Consider the following 23563-nt stretch of genomic DNA (forward strand, 5'->3'; position numbering starts at 1 on the left):
CCCCCGTCCCTCCCTCCCCGCCACGGCCCCGCGCGAGCGCGCGGCCCACGCCGAGCGACCGCGACCCCGGCCCCGCCCCGCCCCGTGCCCAGGGGTCCCGGGGCGGGCTGCGGGCCGGCGGACGATGCAGCGGCGCTGTCGGAGCGGCGGCGGGCGGCGGAGGTGACGCGCCGCGGCGGCGGGCCGACGGCCATGCAGCGCTCGCGGACGGCCGCGGACGACGCGGCTCTGCTCCTGGCCGGGCTGGGCCTGCGCGAGCCGGAGCCGGCCGCCGACTCCCCCGGGCGCGTGCGGCGCGGGCCTCGGGCGGCGGACGAAGCGGCGCCAGCGGCGGGCCGCAGAGGCAAGGGCGGAGGCGGCGGCCCCGAGGCCGCGCCCGACATCCCGAGCCGCCCCGAGCGAGGCCCGCGCGCCAGCCTGGCGGGCTCGGACGGCGGCAGCGCGCGCTCCAGCGGCATCAGCCTGGGCTACGACCAGCGCCACGGCCCCGGCCCCGGGCCGCCGTCGGGGGGCAGCGCGCGCTCCAGCGTGTCCAGCCTGGGCTCCCGCGGCTCGGCGGGCGCCTATGCCGACCTGCTGCCGCCCGGTGTCGGCCCCGCGCCCGCCCGCTCTCCGGAGCCCGCCCCGTTCCCATTCCCGTTGCCGTCGCTGCCGCTACCCCCAGGCCGGGAGGGCGGCCCGAGCGCGGCAGAGCGGCGGCTGGAGGCGCTCACGCGGGAGCTGGAGCGCGCGCTCGAGGCGCGCACGGCGCGAGACTACTTCGGTGAGCGCGCGTGCCGGGGTCCGGGGGTCCGGGATGCGCTAGGCGCTTAGGGTCTGTTCTCCCGCCAGATGCGGAGGTGTCGCGCGCTTCCTGACTTGACGCCGGGATGCGGAGGGGATGGGGGACGGACGACAAAATCAGGTTGATTGGCAAAGTAAGCTATTTTCTGGACACTTCAAAAGAGTTTTACCTAAGAGGCAAGTTCTCACTGGGTAGCTCTGGCTGGCCTGGAACTCACAGAGATCTTGCCTCTGCCTTCCCAGGATTGGTAAAAGATTTAGTAATGTATGTGAGGGGACTCTAGGAGGCCAGAAGAAGGTGTCAGATCCTTTGGAGCTGGAGTAACAGATTGTGAGCAGATACTGTTGTGAGCAGATACGGATGCTGAGAAGGGAATTTGAGGCTTCTGCAAGAGCAGCAAGCGCTCTTAATTGCTAACCACTTAACCCCATTTGCTGGGCATTCTTCTTCATCCTTAGCATCGATTCTGCTCACCCTACTAATAATGCTTGATGAAGAGCAAGAACAGAAGTCTACCTCCCCTTCCAATTGTGTGAGCCATGGTTAGGGAGAGAGATGAGATGCCTTAGGTACTCCTGAACCGGTGTGACAGAGGCTTCAGTGCTGGTACTGGCTGCAGGTAGGACTGTTTGAGGCCACAGGACCAAGCCAGGTACAACAGGCTGCTCCGGGCTGAGTCGCATGTACTGCATAGTTCCTAAAGGAATACTGGGCTAGGGGTCGAGCGCTTGCCTAGAGTACTCAAGGTCCTGCGTTTGTTCCCCAGCAAGGCAAAACAAACAGAACCACAAACCAACCTCACAGCTGGGTACACAAAGGAGAAGTTCAGACTTTAGCCAGGCATGGTTGGTACGGGCCTGTAATTCCAGCACTTGGGAAGCGGGAACAGTAAGACAGTTCAAAGTTCAAAGCCAGCCTGGTCTGCATACAGTTCCAGGCCGGTCAGGACTACATAGCAAGGCCTTCCTTCTTTCAAAAAGTGGCAACAGAAAATGGACTTTATACCACCAAATACCAAAGAAAGGAAATAAGACTCACAACAAGCAGCTTTGGCAAAGTAATTGTGTGCAGTAGCCCAACCATCTCTGAGGGCTTTGCTTAGCACATTACTTAAGGTGAATCGGGGTAGAGGGTTGAGGCTCCTGGCTTGGAGGGTGTGCATGGTTAGCAAGTCTGGGACAGGCCTGGCAGGTTTTGAGCCTTCTCAGTCCAGAAGAACTAGTGGCTCTGGGTTGCTTTGAAGTAGATCTTGGGGGACTAGAGGCTGCCTTTTAGCAGGTTGGTGGGTGCGTTCCAGGATGGAGGAGGATAGTGAGGTTAGGAGAAGGTTGTAGCCCAGGATGGGTCAACGTCAAGGGCGTGTGTAGGCTAAAGGGGTGGCCTGTCTCTGGAATGAGGCGCTTGGTCCGATGTGAGAAGTCAGGATGGGAATCTGTGGTTTAGCAGGTGTGGTGGTGGCTGCTGGGAGTGGGCTGGGAGTAGGAAGTGAGTGGGGAAACTGGCCTCCTGCCACAAGCCGAACTGAGGCATCTTCTGAAGGGTCGAGCATCTGGCCCCTGCACACTTGGAGGCTGGGCATTAGCTACTCATTGTCCCCCATGGCTATTCCTGAGACTGCAGATTACCCTGGGTAGGTAATGCTGGAAGTAAGCGTATCAGTGGCCAAAGACTGGAAGAGAGGTAGGTTCCTTCAGAGAGCAGCGAGGGTTCTGCTTTAGTCCTTTGAAGGCACGCAGGAGTCTGCGCTGGCTGATTATAGAGGCTCCCCTTAGAGTAAGGTCTCATCTAGTGCAAGGTGGTCTAGACTGAGCTCTTTAGCCAACGATAGCCTTTATCTCTTGCTTTCACTCCAAGTGACGAGATTACAGGTGTGCACCACAGCCAGATTCTGGGGTGATGAGGGTGGAACCTGGGGCTTCGTGCATGCTAGGCAAGCACTCTGTCAGCTGAACCATGCCCCCAGGCCCCCCCCCCCTTTTAGAGAGGGTCTCATCTACCCACCCTCCTGCCTCAGCCTTCCCGAGTGTTGGAATTGCAGGTGTGAGCCATCATACCTGGTCTTAGTTCTGGTCCCTCACCTCCCAACACCCAAGCCAAAAATACAGGCAGTTTTGCTTGAACTGTGTGTCTGATGACAGCTGATGTTTTGAGCTCTAAAAACGGCAGTTTCCAGGTGTGTTAAACACCTGTCATCTAAGCACTTGGGAAACTGAGGCAGAAGAATTATTCATTCCAGGCCAGTCTGTGCTATAGAATGGCAGAAAACAAAAATGTATGAATTTCCAAGTTTGTTTTTGAATTTAAAGACCAGAGCCTTGGCCCAGGCTGAGCTCTTCCTGTTGCAGCCTCACAAGTGCTGGGATTACAGGCATTCGCCACCCTATGTAGCTATATGCTGTTTGCATTTTAAAAACATTTCAAAATCTTGTTGGCAGTGGTGGTGCACACCCTTAATCCCAGCACTGGGGAGGTAGAGGCAGGTGGATCTCTGAGTTCGAGGCCAACCTGGTCTACAGAGCTAGTTCCAGGACATCCAAGGGTACACAGGAAAAAAAAATCAAATCTTTCAACCTGAATAAATAAATGCCTCTTACAGAAGGAAGTCTGGCCTCTAAAACCTTGTCTGCAACGTGTGCCCCTGCCTGTGCCATCCCTCCTCACTAAGCTCTGCTTCAGCTGACCTCTTGGTACCCCTGTGCCATTTATTCCTGTCTTTGGAACTTTGCCTTCTCCTCCCGAGTCCCGCCCACAGCCTCAGGCCCTGGAAGCTCCTCGGCTGCTAAGACTCCTAGGACCACACCCTGTGTTTGCTTCTTCTCTTCAGCTGCCTTTGGTTCTGACTCCTGTTTGATTCTTCACAGGACCCCCACTCCGAATTGCTGGGATCCCCCCAACACACACACACACACACACACACACACACACACACACACACTTTGCTATTCTGCCTGCCTGTGAGGGGTTTGGAGAAAGCCCCTGGGACCAGGATGGATTTTTTTTTTTTTTTAATATTTTAGAAATTACATGTGTGTGTGGGAGGGGTGTGTGTGGGTATAGAGACATGAATGCTGTGGTCTGTTTATAGAGGTCAGAGACCCACTTGTGGGAGTTGGTTCTTTCCCTCTACCTTGCAGGTTTTGAAGCTTGAACTCAGGTGGTCAGCTTTAGCTGCAAGACCCTCTGAGCCATTTCACTGACCCTGGAATAATTGCTGGTCTCTGACCTCAGTGATTTTCAGGATTCTACTTGTTCCGCTTAGCCTCAGTCAGTTTCCTTTTCTATTCCCTCAACAGCCCTCTGGTCTTCTGCCACACATCCCACTTCCCATGTCGCTCAGAGTCCTGAGGTCCGCCTGGCTAGTCTTCCTGTTCCTCCCCCATGCTTTCAGTCCCCGGCTGGCCTCACTCCTCCTGCTGTCTGAGAGGGTAGCAGTCTTCTCTCTAACCTCTTCCTCCAGCTTAGCTTCCCTCTCCTCACTGGCCCCCTCCTTTCCGTTATAAATCTGTACGCACGCACGCACGCACGCACGCACGCACGCACGCACACACACACACTGGTGAGATGGCTCAATGCAAGTTTGGTCCCAGAATCCACATGGAAGAAGAAGAGAACCGACTCCTGCTGGCTGTTCTGCCCACATGTGTACCGCAGCATGCACATGTACTCATGTGTATACACGTACACAAATAGAGCCCCTCTGTCCTTTCATCTACCTCCCCCATCTCAGTTCTTGCCTGTGTCCTCCCTCCCCCTCATGTCTGAGGTGTCTTGTGCCCTAGAGTCACCATTTTCCCAAGGCAGAATCTCCTATGATTTAGGCTGGCCTGGGACTCATCATCCTTCTGAGTTTCCTGACCACCTCGATTGTAGGGATATACCACTGTACCTGCCCATTCTCTCATTCGTTCATTCATCCATCCATTCATTTATTTATTTATGTTTTTCAAGACAGGGTTTCTCTGAAGCTTTGGAGGCTGTCCTGGAACTCACTTTGTAGACCAGGCTGGCCTTGAACTCACAGAGATCCACCTGCCTCTGCCTCCCGAGTGCTGGGATTACAGGCTTGTGCCACCACCGCCCGGCATCATTTATTTATTTTTTATAACCCTGTTTTTTAAGGTTTTTTTTTAAGCTGAGGATCGAACCCAGGGCCTTGCACTTTCTAGGCGTGCGCTCTACCACTGAGCTAAATCCCTAACCCCTCCATTCTTTTTAAAAATTATTTATTCTTATATACATTGGTGTTTTGCCTTCATATATGTCTATATGAGGGTGTCAGATCTTAGAGTTACAGACAGTTGTGAGCTGCCATGTAGGTGCTGGGAATTGAACCTAGGTCCTCTGGAAGAGCAGCCAGTGAGTGCTCTTATCCGCTGAGCCATCTCTCCAGCCCCCCACACCTGGTCATTCTAAAGTGTGTTTTTATTAAAGCAATATGGGTACATAGAGAATATACACAGAAATTAATGTAACAAGGGAGCCCCCCCCTTTTTCTTTTTCTTTTTTTCTTCAAGACAGGGTTTCTTTGTGCAGTTTTGGTGCCTGTCCTGGATCTCTCTCTGTAGCCCAGGTTGGCCTCGAACTCACAGAGATCGGCCTGGCTCTGCCTCCTGAGTGCTGGGATTAAAGGCGTGCGCCACCACTGCCTGCAGAGCTTACCTTTTTCTCATACCCTTTCACCCTCTTTTATACCTTTTTGTCACTTTTTAATTTTTTAAAGATCTATTAACTTTATATGTATGAATATTTTGCCTGCATGTATGTATGTGTGGCACATGTATGCCTGGTACCCACAGAGCCCAGAAGAGGGTGTCAGATCCCCTGGAACTGAAGTTACATATGGTTGTGAGCATCCATGTGAGTCCTGGGAATCCAACCCCAGCCAGTCTTCTTCAAGAACAGCAGTAGTCAGCCAGTGTTCTTAACCCCTGAGCCATCTCTCCAGACCCTTATTTTTATTTTTTGAGACAGCATCTTGTTATTGCAGCAGTGTCTGGTCTGGAACTTATAGCCTAGACCAAGCTGGCCTCAAAATCCCAGGGGTCTGCCAGCCTTTGCCTCCCTACTCCCGTCTTACAGTGTTGACTGCTGTAATCTAGACAGGTATGACAGGATTGTCATAGCTGGTGAGAGAAGTGGGGAGACCTCTTTCACTCGAGGAAGAGAAGACTGGCAGTGTGTCAGGGGCCTGGGTGGCATGCCAGTTACATTCTGAAGAATCAGGACTGGAGGAAAGGAGTGAGGTCGAAATTAGGGAACAAACCAGGTGTGGTGGTTCATAGCCGATATACCCGATATTTGGGAGACAGGTTGAGAGTGCTTGAGCCCAAGGTACAGGAGCTAGCTGGGGCAACATAGAGAGGACCAATGAAGTGAGTCAGTGTTCCTACGAGTTCTACTAAGCTGACAACCTGAGTTCCGTTCCCCAGGACCCACACGGTCAAAGCCGAGTCCATGACGGTGGACAGGAGCAGCTGAGAGCTCACGTCATCTTTTATTTTTTTTGAGACAGGGTCTCTCTGCTAGCCCTGGCTGCCTGGGAACTTGCCATGTAGATCAGGCTCATCTTAAACTCACAGAGACCTGCCTGCCTCTGCCTCCAGAGTACTAGAATTAAAAGTGTGTGCCACCACACCTGGCTGAGAGCTCATGTCTTGATTTGAAAGCATGAGTAAGAGAGAACATCTGGGAATGCCCTGAGTCTTTTGAAACCCCTCCCCAGTGACTCACCTTCTCCAGCAAGGCCACACCTCTTGCTCCTTCCCAAACAGTTCCACCAATGGGGACCAAGTATTCAAACATGAGTCTATGGGGGCCATTCTCATGCAGACCACCACCCTGGGTAGCTACAGGGAGCAGCCTTTTGGGTCTGCAGGAGGGCTGGGCTAAAAGTACACAAGGCTTGGAGCCAGGCATCCTCCTAATACTGCTGGTCAGTCCTGTGTTTTTTCCTTTATTTGGCCTGCTGGGGTGGTCCTCAGTTCTATCCAATGTTCCTAGATTCCTGCATAAAAAGCACTGTCTGTGGTGTAGACACTACAAAGGGACTGTCCTTCACTATCCTGTGTAAAGATCCTCCAGATGTCTGTGTGTGTGTGGGGGGGGGGGGAACGTGTCAGGTGTGAGCTGCTAAGCTGAAGCTCTAGCCCCAAGATTGTGTATTTTTAGACCAGCCTGTGCTATTCTGGAGCTTCCCCTGGATCCCAAACTGACCCTGAACATGAGATGCACTACTTCAGCCTCTCCAGTGCCCAAATGAGTAGCGTGTATCAACATACCTGGCCCTCTAGCTTTTTTCTTTGTTTTAGTTTGTTAGAGATGAGGTCTTACATAGCCCATGCTGCCCTCCAGTGTGCTGTGTGCCTGGCCTGTCTTCCAAGTGCTAGGATTACAGGTGTGTGCCACCATGCCCAGCTACCCTAGATTTTTTTTTTTTTTTTTTTTTCTGAGACAGGGTTTCTCTGTGTAGCTTTGTGCCTTTCCGGGAACTCTCTTTGGAGACCAGGCTGGCCTTGAACTCACAGAGATCCACCTGCCTCTGCCTCCCAAGTGCTGGGATTACAGGCGTGTGCCACCACCACCTGGCCAACCCTAGATTTTAAAAAATAGATTCTTTGTAAAATTTTTTATTTATTTTTACTTTTATTTATTTGTATGTCTGTACCTGCTTACCTCTATATGCACCATGTGTGGGCAGTGCCTGTGGAGGCCAGAGAGTATGTTTGAGCCCCTGGAACTGGAGTTAGAGGTGGCTATGAGCCACCATGTGGGTGCTGGGCAGTACTCTTAACCACTGAGCCATCTCTCCAGCACTGATTTATTCATTCTTTTCTTTTTGACTGATTTACTTTATGGATATTTTGCCTGCATGTGTATATATATGTGCACCACTTGCATGCCTGGTGCCCTCAGAGATCAAGAGGGCATTGCACCCTCTGAAACTAGAGTTGTGGATGGTTGTGAACCAAGTGAATGCTGGGAATTGAACCCAGGTTCTCTGCAAGAGGAGCCAGTGCTTTTAACTACTGAGCCATCTCCAGTCCCTCGATCTAGTCTTTAAAAAATTTATTTATTAATGTATTTTTTTTTACATCCAATTGCAGTTTCCTTCCCTCCTCTTCTCCCATTCTCTTCCCCCCATCCCATTTCTCTTCAGTAAAGGGTAGGCCTCCTCTGGATATTAGCCAGCCTGGCATATCAAGTTGTGGTAAGACTAGGTACCTCCTGTCTTATTAAGGCTGGATGAGGTAACTCAGTATGAGGAAAAGGGCCCCAAAAGCAGGTAACAAGTCAGAGACAGCCCCTGCTCCCACTTTTAGGAGTCCCACAAGAAGACCAAGCTATATACCTGAATCATATGTGCAGAGGGCCTTGGTCAGTCCTGCAGGCTCCCTGGTTGTCCGTCCAGTCTCTGTGAGCCCCTAGGAGCCCTGGTCAGTTGATTCTGTGGGTTTTCTTGTGGTGTGCTTGACTGCTCTGGTTCCTACAATCCTTCCTCCTCCTCTTTCTCAGGATTCCCCAAGCTCTGCCTAATGTTGGCTGCTGGTCTCTGCATCTCTTTCCACCTCGATCTATTCTTTTTTTAATGACTTATTTATTTTTATTTTATGTTCATTGGTGTTTTGCCTGTATGTATGGCTGTGTGCAGGTGTCAAATCCCCTGGAACTGGAGTTACAGTTCTGAGCCGCCATGTGGGTGCTGGAGAGCAGCCGGTGCTCCTAACCACTGAGCCATCTCTCCAGCCCCGACCTGTCCTTAGTTTCTCCATTGCATGTGTCCATCTGTCGTCACCACTCTCATTGTCGTCGATACTGTTGGTTTTTCTCAGTGTTGAGGCAGGAACTCCATATAGACCTCGGGTTAGCCTCCAACTTGCTATGTAGCCCAGGCTGGCGTGGAACCCTGAGCTGTCCTCTTGCCTTGGTCTCCTGAGTGCTGGGGTCCCAGGCATGCATCATCTGTCATGTACCCTGCTCATCGGACGTGTGACTTCTGTGTGTCTGTCCTGTGGAACACATGGTTCTTGGGGCTGGGGATTTTTCTGCATTACATTTTCTCTACAGTTAAGAAGTGGCACACACCTTTAATCCCAGCACTCAGGAGGCAGAGGCAGGTGGATCTCTGAATTCAAGGCCAGCCTGGTCTACAGAAGGAGTTTGTGGAATGCACTAGGAATATTTGAATCTTGTACAGATGAGGAAGGGCACCTGTCAAGGGCAGTGATGTCTTTGAGTTTACCTGTGTGGGTACAACCTTCCAGACCTGCCTCTAGTCACCCCTATTCACCAGCCAGGTACCATGTCCCTAAATTTCCATGGCTTTCCAAAACAATGCCACCAGTCAGGTGCTTCACACGTGGGCACATTCAGCTTACAGCAGTGTCTTTGTAGCTGAATGTTAGCTGCTCAGGACCTGGTGCTGTTGGCCTGGGGCCTGGCTGGCCACCCAGCTCCATAGGACACAGTACCAGCTGCTGCTCTCCTGCTCCTCCTCACAGGCATTTGTATCAAGTGTGGCCTTGGCATCTACGGAGCGAGGCAGGCGTGCCAGGCAATGGGGAGTCTGTATCACACCGACTGCTTCATCTGTGACTCCTGCGGTAGGTAACAGTCCCTGCCCCACCCCTACTGCCCCATCACTCCCTGTACCCAAGTCTCAGACAGGAAACACTCAGCCCTGGGGTGTAAGGTGGCTGCTCACATTCTCAGATTCTCTCTTTACATGTGGCTTGTGAGAGGCGCAGGCCTAAGGAAGGAGCCATGGAACCAGTGAGGGGCCTTTTGCTGGCTGTCAGAAAGGCTCCTCTCGGGTCCTAGACTGTGATGCTTCCATCTACATAGGGTACTTGTCTGCCTGGGAGGGATAGGGGCATGGGTGACAGGGCTTGTACCATCTGGACATGAGGTTTAAGATTTTTAAACATTTTTTAGATTTATTTATTTTACTTTATGAATGTTCTGCCTGCATGCATGTGTGCATACCACAGGTGTGCCTGTTGGATCTCCTGGGACTGGCGTTGTGGATGACTGAGTCACCACATGGGTGCTGGAAATTGAAGCCGGGTCCTCTGTAAGAGCAGCCAGTGCTCCTAACTATGCCCTGCCCGGGATACTTCCATACTCTATTTTATCACAGTAGGTCAAGTATCCGCCCCCCCATACTCATAGGCTCTATTTATCACGTAGAATACATAGTATCACCCCCCATAACTTCCATAATGCTACTTTTAATCCACGTAGATACATTAGTAATCGCCCGCCATTATTCCATACTCTGTTTTATCACAAGTAGATACATAGTATCGCCCCCCATACTTCCATACTCTGTTTTATACATAGAATACATAGTATCGCCCCCCCATACTTCCATACTCTATTTTATCACAGTAGACAATACCATAGTAATCGCCCCGCCCATACTCCATGATCTTTTTTATTCACAGTAGGTCATAGTATCCGCCCCCATACCTTCCATACTCATTTTAATCACAGTAGAATACATGGATCGCCCCCATTTCCATATCTATTTATCACAGTAGATACATAGTATCGCCCCCCATACTTCCATACTCTTTTTTATCACAGTAGATACATAGTATCGCCCCCCCCATACTTCCATACTCAATTTTATCATAGTAGAATACATGGTATTGCCCCCCATACTTCCATACTCTATTTTATCACAGTAGAATACATAGTATCGCCCCCCCCCATACTTCCATACTCAATTTTATCACAGTAGAATACATGGTATCCCCCCCCATACTTCCGTACTCTATTTTATCACAGTAGAATACATAGTATCGCCCCCCCCATACTTCCATACTCAATTTTATCACAGTAGAATACATGGTATCGCCCCCCCCACTTCCATACTCTATTTTATCACAGTAGAATACATAGTATCGCCCCCCCATACTTCCATACTCTATTTTATCACAGTAGAATACATAGTATCGCCCCCCATACTTCCATACTCTATTTTATCACAGTAGAATACATAGTTTCCAGTCAAAGAGAAGCTACAGTGTCAAGCCGTAGATAGTGACTGTGCCTGTAATACTGCCAACCAGGAGGCAGAGGCAGAACAGAGTTCAAAGCCAGCCTAGGTGACATAGAGACCCTTCCTCAAGAAGAAACAGTGGGATCCCTCTGTATCTAAGGATGCACTACCATTCCTCGGTGTCAGTTTGGGTCAATCTGTTTACTTCACTGTGATGTGAAGAGTCCCTCTTTGGCCTCATGGTCTCCCATCCCTCTGAATAAGTCAGTACTCCATATTTATCTTATTTCCACCGAGTAAATGCTGTCCACAGCAGAATCAAGTGTACTGTGGCTAGTCCCTCTTTTTTTCTAGTTTTTCCAGTCAGGGTTTCTCTGTGTAGCTCTGGCTGTCCTGGAACTTACTCTGTAGACCAGGTGGTCTCAAACTTACAGAGACCTGCTTCTGTCTCCCGAGTGGGATGCTGGGTTAAAGGCATGCGCCACCATGCCTGGCTTGAGATTTTCTTTAAAAAGGAGGGGCAGGGCAGGAGATGGCTCTGTGTGTATGGTGCTTGCTGCACAAGGAGAACCTGAGTTTGAGACCCAGCATCCACGAGTGTAGTCACACCATGATCCCAGTGCTGGGGAGATGGAGACAGGACCCCACGGTGTTGCTGACTAGCTCATCCAGCCAATTGGTGAACCCCAGGGTCAGGGAGATCCTGTGTCAAAGAATAAGTTGGAGAGTAATCAAAGAAGACATCCAGTGTTAACCTCTGGCTTTCACAGACATGTTCACACATACACAAATTTTGCCTTGTTCAACTATAACCTCAGGAATTTTTTTCCTCCTCCAATGCAACCTTCAATCAGGCTTTCTGAGGAGCTGCCACCAGGAGCCTGATTGGTCTGAACTCTGCTGTCTAGACTTGTGTGGGAAATGAAGAGTTTCCTTTTGCTGCGCAGTCTCTGGACTGAATTCACTACTCCCTGGAGGCTTTTTGTTCTTAATAATTTGTTGAAATGTATTGGTACGAAGGTTCCAGACAGTTGTGAGCTGCCGTTCGGGCACTGAGAACTCAAACTGGGTCCTGTGCTCTTAACTGCTGAACCATTTCTCCAGTCCCCTCCCTGGAGGCTTTTAACCACAGGTAGCTAGGAAGCTCTTGGGCGGGAGGCAGGACTCTTCTCTGCCTGGGCCTGCCAGTGGCTGGGCTGTAATCAACCCTTTCAGCCGCTGGATTTGGCTTTATCCTGAGGGTGGCTGATCTCACGAGGGTGATTTTTCTTTCAGTCCGTGTGGCATGTGTGAGTAGTGCACTACTCCTTCCTGACTGTCACACAGTGTCCGTTGTGTGAGCAGACCACAGCTTGTTTCTCTGTAGTTGCTAGTAGACACTAGACTGTGCTGCGAACTCTATTTTCCCTTCCCTTGAGTAAATTGCAAGGAGCCGGATTTGGGGGTCATAGGGTGTGTGTGTAACTTTATGAGAGACTGCCAAAATTGTCTTCCCAAGGAACTGTACCATCGACAGTCCCTTTAGAGCCCAAGAGTCTCTGTGCTCTGCACATTTGCCAATAATTGGTGCTGCTGTCTTTCTGTAATCGTTCTGCTGGGTGAAATCTCATCATGAGTTTAATATGCATTCCCCAGTGAGTTTCTTATTGTTTGCTTTTTGGCCATTAATATATCTTCTGTTCTTTAAAAAAAAATACATTTTTATTGTGTATTTGGGTGTGTGTGTGTGTGTGTGTGTGTGTGCGTGTGTGCAAGCATGCATGTATGCACATGCTTTTGCATGTATGTTAGGAAGTGGGTCAAACTTGTAGGAGTCAGTCCTCTCCTCCCTATGTGATTCCAGGGATCAAACAAAGGTTGTCAGGTATGGCAGTGGGCATCTTTGTTGCTGAGACATCTTGCCAGCTTAATATGTATTTTTTGGAGAAATCTGTTCAAATATTTGCCTATTTTTATAAAATTGGGAATTATTTGCACCCCCCCCCCCCAGGGTTTCTCTGTGTAAGAGCCCTGGGTGTCCTAGAACTTACTCTGTAGACCAGACTGACCTTGAACTCACAGAGATCTTCCTGCTGCTACCTCCTTATTTGCCTTTACTGACTTGTAGGAGTTTACTTACAAACATTTAGGTCCAAATTATTTCACAGATGTATATTTTGTGAGTTATTTCTCTTCATGTGATTTTTTTTTTTTTTTAAGCTGAGGATCGAACCCAGGGCCTTGTGCTTGCTAGGCAAGTGCTCTACCACTGAGCTAAATCCCCAACTGTTATTTTTTTAAAAGATTTATTATATATACAGAGTTATTTATTTATTCATTCACTCACCTGTTTATTTATTTATTTGGTCATTCATTTATTTTTAACTTATTTGGTGTGTGTGTGTGTGTGTGTGTGTGTGTGTGTGTGTGTGTGTGTTTTCAGTACCAGCGAAGGCCAGGAGAGTGTGTCAGATCCCCTAGAGCTGGAGTTAACAACCAGTATGGGCCACCTAATGTGAGTGCTGGGAATCTAACTTGGGTCTTTGGCAAGAGCAATGTGCAATCTTAACTATGAGCCAACCTCTTCTCCAGCCTTATAAATGTAGTTTTATTAAAGGTGTGCGCCTTTAATCCTGGCAGTTTGGAGGCAGAGACAGATCTGGTCTACAGAGCAAGTTCCAGAACAGCCAGAGCTGTCTCAAAAAACAAAACAAAACAAAAATTGTAGCTTTGTTTTCCCAATATTGGTTCCTGGAATAAAAATGCATTTGGACGTTTGGACGTTCTCATATGCTGGCCTTCTATCCTATCCTGCAATTTCAATAAACTTAGTAGGGTTAGTGGGTTAATAATGATTTTTCTCTACAACTCAGTCATGTCGTCTGTGATCATAGATAACTTTACTTCTTTCTAATCTACATCACCTCTAATTCCACATGTCCCATTATTAAACACTGCCTAGAACTGCTAGCACAAGACTGAATAATCTTGTTTGTTTTGTGGCACTGGAAATCTAACCCAGAGCCACACCCCAGCCCCTCACTGGGGGATTCTAGGCAGGGGCTCTACCACTGAGCCACACCCCAGCCCCTCACTGGGGGATTCTAGGCAGGGGCTCTACCACTGAGCCACACCCCAGCCCCTCACTGGGGATTCTAGGCAGGGGCTCTACCACTGAGCCACACCCCAGCCCCTCACTGGGGGAGTCTAGGCAGGGGCTCTACCACTGAGCCACACCCCAGCCCCTCACTGGGGGAGTCTAGGCAGGCACACCCCCAGCTCTGGGATTTTTTAGACAGGGTGTTCCTATATATTTCAAGCTTGCCTTGATCACCTGCTGCCTCTGCCTCTTGAGATCTGAAATTACGGTGTGGGCCACCATACTTTGTCACAAAATGTGCGAGAGGGAAACGACTTACTGTCTCCCCAACGTGCCTGATGCAGCTGTGCGTTTTTCACAAGCACCCTCACCAGGCCGAAGCTCCTGGAGGGAGAGGCAGAGGGGAAGTTGTTTAAGAGGCCAGGCTGGCCTCCATCTAGGCTTTGTAGCCAAGAGTGACCTTGAACTTCACGTCCTGCCTCCATATCCCAAGTGCTGGAATTACAGTTGTGCCACCACACCCAACTTTATTATTTGGTATTTCCAGGCAAGCCTTACTTTGTATCTTGGGCTGTCCTCAGATTTTTGGAGTCCTGTCTTCATCTATGGGATGCTGGGTTACGGGTGTGAGACATCATTCTGGCTTGAAATGTTTGTAGCAGCAACATGGTATTAAAGGGATGTTTAGAGGGAGATGGAGAGATGGCTCAGCAGCTAAGAGCACTGCTGCTGCTCTTCCAGAGGTCCTGAGTTCAATTCCCAGCACCCACATGGTGGCTCACAACCATCTGTAATGTTGGGGATATAATGAGGGATCTGATGCCCTCTTCTGGCATAAAGGTGTACCTGCAGATAGAGCACTCAAAATAAATAAATCTTTAAAACAAAAAAAGGGGTCTTTAGAGATGTTCGTAGTTTACTTCTCATTGGTTGGAGGTGAGTACCGACATTGCAGCCAGGGACCTCCCCTTTACCTCTTACCCTTCTAGGGAGACGACTCCGTGGGAAGGCATTCTATAACGTGGGTGAGAAAGTGTACTGTCAGGAGGACTTCCTGGTGAGTCCACACTGTGGTGCTGGCCCAGCTGGGTGGGAGCAGGGCGGGACCCTCCTTCCGACTCACATGCAGACCTGTGGCCAGCGACAGTGAGTGCCCCTTTGTCACGTGACGTCCTGGATCCTGTGTCCCCTCTCAGTACTCCGGGTTCCAGCAAACAGCTGACAAGTGTAGCGTGTGTGGACACCTTATCATGGAGATGGTAAGAATCTCCCCAGTGACCTGGAGTCCCCCCACCCCGGGTGGAGTCTGAGGGCCCCACTCTTTCCTGTTCCAGACCCATGGCAGGGCTCTGAGCCATGACCTCTTGGGGGCAGTGCTGAGTCCCGCCTGTGCCTTCCCCAGATCCTGCAGGCCCTTGGCAAGTCCTACCACCCTGGTTGCTTCCGCTGCTCAGTGTGCAACGAGTGCCTGGATGGGGTCCCCTTCACCGTGGACGTGGAGAGCAACATCTACTGCGTTAGAGACTACCACACGTGAGTTTCCCTGCTGGAGCAGTGAGGTCCACAGCCCGGCCCTCAGCGGCTGTTTCCTGCCGACCTCCGTGTTCTCACACTTGGGGCAGGTGTCTCAGTGACTTCCTGCTGTCCTGTTGGTTCTAAACAAAACATTGTAAGGAGAGGTGGGTTTGGGTTTATGATTCAGAAGACAGTCCACCATAATGGGCAAGGCCTGGTATTGAAGGCATGGTGTTGGGGACAGTTCTGGCTTTGGTGACAGGAGCAGGAAGATGGGATTCCTTACATCTTGGGACAGAAAGAAGAGACAGGAAGGAACCTGGAGTGAACTGTTACCATTAAGTTCCCAGAGCAGTGCCATCTGCTGGGGAGCACGTGTTCTAACACATGAGCCCAGGGGAAGCAGGGGCTTTTGTGCTTTCTGGTCCCTCTTCTGGGTAGTCTGGCCAACAGTCCTCTCCTGCCGCCTTTGCCTCATCTACCCCTCTTCTTCCTGGTGGGCCTCACCTGACTGGTCCCTGCCATCTGGCCTTTTGCTCCCAAGGGAAGGGTCCTGGTGCCACATGGGTGGCCAGTCTGTTGCTTGCCGTGGCCCGAGGCTCAGGCCTCAGAGCTCTGGGTCTGTCTGGTGCTGATTTTGCTCTTGGTTCTCAGGGTGGAGCAGAGGTCTCCCCCTAGGGATGGCTTCAGTCTGGATATCAAGGGCTAGAGAATGCATAGGGGATGGCTGGAGGGAGCCTGAGGCTGTCCTGGAGGAGGAGGAGCCAGGAGCCAGGAGCCAGATAGGAACCGCATCAGCCATTAGTACCAAGAAGGCAGAAGTGTGTCCACATAGGAGGGCAGGCTTGCCTTGGAGCTCTTGTGGTAGATCTACCCCAGTGCACCTGCCTCTACTCACTGACCTCCTCATGCCCACTTCCCTTTCTTCTTCCAGGGTGTTTGCACCAAAATGTGCTTCCTGTGCCCGCCCCATCCTCCCTGCACAGGTAGGAACACTTCACTGGGAAGCAGCAGGTGCCTGGTCCAAGGCTTTGTCCACTCCTGTCTGCTCTGCCTCAGATCCTGGGCCACAGTAGGAGTGGTCAAAGGTGGCCATGCTCTACATTCCTCAGAGTTGAGGGATGTATAGGACGTTCATGCAGGGGTGGCAGGTGTGCCCTGGGTGAGTTACAAGGAACAGGTAGCTTTGCTAGGGCCGCAAGGTGGGCTCGGTCAGTTCTGCAGTGGGTGCTGGGTGGCCTAGGGTAGATGGGCAGAGAGGGAGGGAGGCCTTGGCCTGTGCAGCCCTTAATTTTGGGTCTTTCTACATGAGCCATGTCTGTCCAGGTCAGCTTCCCCAGGAAACTCAGTTGCTAGTGGGAGTTTTTTGCTCTAGAGAAGTAAAAATTAGCATGCATGAGCCAACACCCTTGTGACTTTCTTTGTTTTGTTTTTGTTTTTGTTTTTGTTTTTTTGGTTTTTCGAGACAGGGTTTCTCTGTGTAGTTTTGGTGTCTGTCCTGGATCTTGCTCTGCAGACCAGGCTGGCCTCAAACTCACAGAGATCCGCCTGGCTCTGCCTCCCGAGTGCTGGGATTAGAGGTGTGTGCCACCGCCGCCCGGCGCTGCTTCCTTGTTGTCACATGCATGTGTGTGGCTCTAGTTGGGGAAGATGCCCAGGGCACATATACTTCCACTCTTGGGCACCTGCTGAAGTACCATGCCCTTGTGCATGGGTGTGTCTATCCCAGGTGGCACATTGTAGAGAGGGGTGCCTTAATGGACAGGTTCTGGTGTTCCCAGTCCAGGGGAGCACGTGCGAATCTTGCCTCTCCTCCAGGGCTGTGAGACAACCATCCGTGTGGTGTCCATGGACAGAGACTATCATGTGGAGTGTTACCACTGTGAGGTAAGCCCCAGCCTCACACATGGGTGCCCCTTCACCCTGGGGTCTGTTCGTGGACCCCCTCTCATGGCTTCTGCCCCATACTCCCCCAGCAAGCCTTTTCCCTTCTTTCCACCCATGCCCGTTTCTCTTTGCCGTAGTCACATTTTCAGTAGGTGGGTGATGGAGTCAGTGGAATACACGGGAGTTCCCAGTTGGCACTGTCCATCCACATAAGGGGTGTGTGCTGTTGAAGGAGTTGTCAGAACCTTGAAAATCACGGAGGGCTTCTTGGAGGAGGTGATACTCAGCCTAAGATTTGAAGGGTGAATAAAGTTAGCCAGGCAGGCAATGAAGGCAACTTGAGGCAATATTATGTTGAAGAGAGAGAGAGAGGGAGAGAGAGAGAGAGAGAAAGAGAGAGAGAGAGAGTGTGTGTGTGTGTGTGTGTGTGTGTGTGTGTGTAGACCAGGCTGGCCTCAAATTCAGAGATCCTCTTGCCTCTGCCTCCTGAGTGCTGGGATTAAAGGCGCCCAGCCTTAGAATTTGTGCTCTTAACTGCCTTCGCCTCCCCAGTCTGAGGTTTACGGGGTATGCCTCCATACCCAGCACGCCTATAGTCCTCCCCAGTCTGAGGTTTACAGGGTATGCCTCCATACCCGGCACGCCGATAGTCCCAGCACTCAAGAGACTGGGGCAGCACATATCAGCGGTGGCTTACCAGACAAAATGACAGCAAATGACAGCCATGCAGAAAGCTAATTATGGAAGAGGGGGAGTTACAGGTAGGGACCCATGAGGAAGCTGGTGGAGTTGAGTGGGGATGAGGGTGGGGGTGGTAGGTGACTGGATGTGGATGTGTAGGAGATACGATGTGTCCATCAGAATTCTAGCAGAGGATGAGTATGCTGTCACTCACTTTTACTGTAACAAATACCAGAAGCCACCGACTTACATAACAAAGGTTTACTTCAGCTTAGTTTTAGAGGTCGTACCCCATGATGATTGGTTGACTCTACTGCTTTGGGCCTGTGATGTGGCAGAGCTGCTCACCTCATTCCTGGTAAGGAAGAGGCTGGCGAGACCTAGATGGCTCAGTGGGTAAGGACACCCGCTACTGAGTCTTAGGGCCTGAGTTTAATCCCTAGGACCCCACCTGGTGGAAGAGACAGCTGATTTCTGCAAGTTTTCTCTGACCTTCAAACACATGCTTCAGTACACCTGCATTTACATACAAATAATACATGCAGCCAGGCGTCAGTGGTGCGCACCTTTAATCCCAGCACCTAGGAGGCAGAGGCAGGTGGATCTCTGTGAGTTTGAGCCAGTCTGGGCTACAGAGTGAGATCCAGGACAGCCAGGGCAACACATAGAAACCCTGTCTTAAAAATAAATAAATAAAAAATAAAATAATACATGCATGGAAAAAAAAGAGGTCAGCGTTCCAGAGTCCCCTTGAGGACACACCCCAAAGACCCAGAACCTCTTTGATGGTTCAGCCACCCCTTTCGAGACAAGGGGCCAAGCTCACCCCTCCTGTTTGTTTGCTCTTTTGAAATGGGGTCTTACTGTGTAGCAAGCTTTCTCGTTGGACTTTCTTTGATTGCCAGCCAACAAATAGTGACACGGGGACTTCTTATTCATTTTGAAAGCTCGGCCTTAGCTTAGGCTTGTCCCAACTATCTCTCATAACTCAGATTAACCCGCTTCTGTTAATCCATGTTCTACCACCTGGCTTTTACCTCTCTTCCATTCTGTATGTCTGACTTGATCTGTGTCTTGCTGGTATCTCTGTGCACCTAGATTCATCTTCTCCTCTCTCCCTGGAAATCCCACCTAGCCTCTCCTGCCTAGCTATTGGCCATTCGGCTCTTTATTAAACCAATCAGAAGGAGCCTTGGCAAAGCCACATCTTCATAGTGTACATAAAGATTATCCACAACATTTTCCCCTTTTGCCTAAATAAATGTATTTTATCATAACTTAATATTACCAACCAAAAAATACCTTTCTAGACCTTAAAAGATTTTCTTAGATAAATAATTTAAGCTTTTATGCTCAACCTTTATAAACTTTACATCTCTTTTGTAAGTTTTTTTTTTTTTTTTACTTTGGTAAACAGTATAACTATCTAGTCTTCAGCCCTTATCAGAGACCCGAGAAGGATAAAATATGATTTCAGTAAACAGGAAGTTTAGAGAAAGCAACTTCCTAAACTAGAGAAATGACAAAGACAGCCGCTGCCTGGACAGTCACCCAGGCTCCTCTGGAACGTCATGGCGTCCATCTTCAACCCACAGGCCTAGACAGACTTTCCTGTGAAGCAGCAAATTTTGAAGGACTGTCCTACTTTGTCTTGGCAAAGTTTGCAGTCACCTTCTTTTGTGTTCTGCTTGTTCAGTTTGGACAGCATGCTGTCAGCAGCCAAGGCCAGGGAAGTTTCTTTGCCTAGTGGCTACCTTTGTCACAGCAAAAGCAGACTCCATCTAGAGCTTCTTCAGTGCCCATCCTCCTCTCTGAAGTAGATGGGTGCTGCCAGGAGCAGGCATGTCTCACTGTCAGGAAAAGCTTTATGCTATTAACATCTTGAACACCATATTCTGTAGGGCTCTGCAGTGTTTGAAGGCCATATTTTTATTTAAAATATATTTCTTGAAAACATGCCTGCATGACTGCAAGTTTGATTGTTGCAGGTGGCTGACTACTAACTGCATTTTAATTATTCTAAACAGTTTGTAATCATAGCCTTTAAGGACTAGGACTTCACATTTTAAAATGAGCTGCATAGGTACAATACCTTAAGCAAGAGCAGAAACATATATACAGTATGTTCTAACAAAATAACCTTAAATTTATATCAGTGTCCAAAGATCCATACCAATATAAGATATTTGAGACTAGTAGTTGACTTTTTTGTGTTTTAAATTAGATTCAATAATCTACCCTTTTATTCTGTCATTCCTATATCCCCCTTTTCCTTTTCAGAAAGAAGTCCCTGCATCTAACTTGCGTTGTTTAGTTTTTCCCTGACCATGACCAGTAGCAACTTGCAGCCAACCCCCTAAAAGATGACAGACATTTATAACCCATTCACCCCACCTCTTAGGAATGTGAGTGTTGTGTTCTCTAGACTGCTTCCTGTTGTCTGGGGTGTTGACATTTCCAGGGGACCCTCTGAAAACTGGGGTACTGGTCCAGTCCTGGGGGAGCTGGCTGTGTTAGTTTTTGTTTAGTCTCTGTGTGGTGGGAAAGTGTAGAGCTCATCTGAAGTCTTGGCTGGATAGTCTGTGAGGCTGGACCTCTCAGCTGGCAGCTTTGAAGTTGTTCTGGATGCAGACTTTTGAAAAAAAAAAAAAAGCTGGGTGGTGGTGGCGCACACCTGTAATCCCAGCACTTGGGAGGCAGAGGCAGGCGGATCTCTGTGAGTTCAAGGCCAGTCTGGGCTACCAAGTGAGTTCCAGGAAAGGTGCAAAGCTGCACAGAGAAACCCTGTCTCGAAGAAAAAGAAAAGAAAAAAAAAAGAAAAAACCAAAAAACCAAAACAAACCCAGCATTCTGAGGCTGGATCACCTGGGTTACTTGTCTTCATTGGTGTCTGCTCCTTTTTTTCTGAAAACACAAGTGTGATGGGTAGTATGCACAAGTCAGCTAAAGATGATTTTTGGTTCTGTGTTTGAGCAAGTAAAAAGCATCTGTCCGCTTTTTAAGTTTGTTTGGACTAATATAACCAAATCCCTATCCATCCATCTGAAAGGATGGCATGTAATAATAAATCATGAGGACTCTGTAGCCAACAAGATTCATTGTGTCTCATCCAGTCTCAGAGCTGTCCCCATGTCACAGGGTCAGCTTAATGTATCACCTGTCCTGTAGTCTTTGTTTGCTGCCCCTCATGTCTGTACCCAAGATACTCAGGAGGTCTCCCCCAGTCAGATCATTAATTTTGAAGAAGTTCATAGTTTTTTGTTTTCTGTGGAAACAAAGGAAAACCTCTCCCCCAATACAAAATATTTCCTGACTTCCGTTTTGAAGTTAAGACAGTTGGCTTAATTAGGCAGTTTTTTCCTACAATCCAATGTCTCAGCAGAGTTTTCCCTTCACTGAAAAGCATTCAAAAATTTTAAAGACAGGGTTGGGGATTTAGCTCAGTGGTAGGCAAGTGCAAGGCCCTGGGTTCAGTCCTCACCTGGGAGGGTGGGAATTCAAAGTCAACAAAGCAGCATACAGGATCCCATCCTTACATGGCTTTTTCAATATATTACTTTATTGTTTTTAATTATTTTTTCTATGACTGTCTATACCCATTTTTTTCTTTCTTTAGCATTTAAGCACATTTTTAAGTATTTTGTACCTATTTAGAGGGTTTTTTTCAGCCTGGCCCTGGCTTTACTAAGCGCCTGCAGTGTTCTCTGACCTTGTGAGACAATAAACTTGACAATGCCAAGTATATTTTGGAAATATCTTTCTAGATGCTCTAAAGTGCCTGACATATTTTATAAGTGCTAAACAACACATTGTGTAAATACATTTTTGTTAGGATTCATTTGCAATATTGTTGGGGAGGAATAGCCACACCCCTCCTGAGTTGACCACGTTGTGTTTGGGCCCTGGTTCCCGGGAGAAGGACATGTAGAGCTGAAGCCATTGTGCCCCATGGTGGAAAAGAAAGCACTGTCCCATTGTTTTTGGCTTTGCTGTGTACATAGTACATGTAAAGGACATAGGAGTCCTCACTTACACCATCCAGTCACTCTAGATGTTAAAGTGGTTGCCAGGGTATGACAGAGTAGAGGGAGTAGAACAATACATTTTGTGCTTTTTGTGTTAAAATTTTTTTCTTTTTGTGTTAAAAAGTTTTATTACTCTTGTTACATGTGTGCTGTTTACTGGACTGCTGTGTACAGAGTGGACAACAGTCTTTACTTGAAACATCTGGTCTATCCAGTTGTTTAGAAGTGCCCAATGTATGTTAAATGTAGAGGTAGTAAAATATCACTTTGTAAATATCTTTTTACTAAAATTCATGAAACGCAGCCAGGTGGTGGTGGTGGCAGCGGTGCATGCCTTTAATCCCAGCACTCGGGAGGCAGAGGCAGGCAGATCTTTGTGAGTTCGAGGCTAGCCTGGTCTGCCGATCGAGGTCCAGGAAAGGCACAAAGCTACACAGAGAAACCTTGTCAAAAAAAAAAAAAAATTCATGAAACACTGCCTTTTGGGTATAGAATTTGAACCCCTCTGTGAGCAGTACTGTCTATACTTGCTCAGTGGTTTGGAGGAAGTACTGGGAGGCAGCTAGATCATGTGCTTGTATGTTTATATGGGACCTTTCAGATGCCATTTCTATAAATTTGCATTTTGTTTTGCTAGGTGTATACTGTAAATAATGGACAAATCTGTCTGAAATCTTTAGCTTCTAGTCTCTAGATGTTAGAGAGGTTGCCAGTCTATGATAAAGTAAAATTAACACATTGTGTTCCCCGTTAAAATTTATAAGAAAGATTGTTCTGTAGATGATTTGGGGATATGAATTTGTTGGGCTATTTCTAAGCATTACATATACCTGTATTTGTCTACTGGTTTGAAGGCAGAGAAGAGGAAGAAAGTGGGTCAAAGCCCAGAAGGTTGTGTTCAGAAGATACCTCAGATAATAACCATGGATTTGCATACAGTTATTTACCAGTGCAGTGTGAACAGCAGATAAGGTCTTACATGAAGTCCCTAGTCTTTCTACATATGTAAAAGTGCTGGGTACATTTAAAAGTAGAAGTAGTAGAATAATATTTTATGTAAATAGTTTTTTGAAAAACTGGAGATACTATGTTTAGAATAGTTAACCCACCTCTGAGAACAGTGCACCAGTGAATTGAGAATAGTACTTGTCCAGTGGATTGAGGAGGTGGGAGGGAAGAAACTGCAAAAAGATTCCCTTAGTGTACTAGACTCCTTTAGCTGACCCATCACCCCGTCCGTATGTTAGATACACTTCACTTAACGTTGCTGTTCTGTATGTAGTGTACAGACTGGACAAAGGAGTCCGCATTTCATGATCTCTAGTTTCTGGGCGTTGAAGAGGTTGTCAACGTATGACAAAAGTGGAGTTAGTGAGCTAACACATCCTGTGTACTCTGTTAAAGTTCATAGCAAGGTTGTCTTCTGAAGAGAGTTGTGAAAGTATGCAAGTGACGGGCGCCCGTGTCATGTGATACAGGGGAGAGGCTGGAGGAAAAGAAGCCCTCTGCCATGCAGCTCTGGCAGCTGACTCCACCCCCTCAGTTCCCTGAGAGCCTGGCCTGATGCCCATGGGTAGCAGTGGGAGCTG

The 23563-nt window shown here is 48.8% G+C and overlaps 1 protein-coding gene across 2 annotated transcripts in view; it reads left to right on the forward strand.

Annotated features, from left to right (window-relative positions):
• LOC118595809 (WT1 interacting protein) overlaps positions 1 to 23563 on the forward strand; it is a 29073-nt gene continuing 5510 nt past the window's right edge. The window contains exons 1-7 of one of the 2 annotated variants that reach the window (XM_036206625.1): positions 1 to 763; positions 9283 to 9384; positions 14856 to 14923; positions 15063 to 15125; positions 15269 to 15399; positions 16316 to 16367; positions 17200 to 17268. In XM_036206625.1, coding sequence (XP_036062518.1) covers positions 193 to 763; positions 9283 to 9384; positions 14856 to 14923; positions 15063 to 15125; positions 15269 to 15399; positions 16316 to 16367; positions 17200 to 17268 — 1056 coding nt within the window. In that variant the 5' untranslated portion in view covers positions 1 to 192. The remainder of the gene's footprint in view (positions 764 to 9282; positions 9385 to 14855; positions 14924 to 15062; positions 15126 to 15268; positions 15400 to 16315; positions 16368 to 17199; positions 17269 to 23563) is intronic. The other variant, XM_036206632.1, reaches the window with a different exon arrangement.

This window comes from Onychomys torridus, chromosome 1 (assembly GCF_903995425.1).
Source record: "Onychomys torridus chromosome 1, mOncTor1.1, whole genome shotgun sequence".
In the NCBI taxonomy this organism is placed as follows: domain Eukaryota; kingdom Metazoa; phylum Chordata; class Mammalia; order Rodentia; family Cricetidae; genus Onychomys; species Onychomys torridus.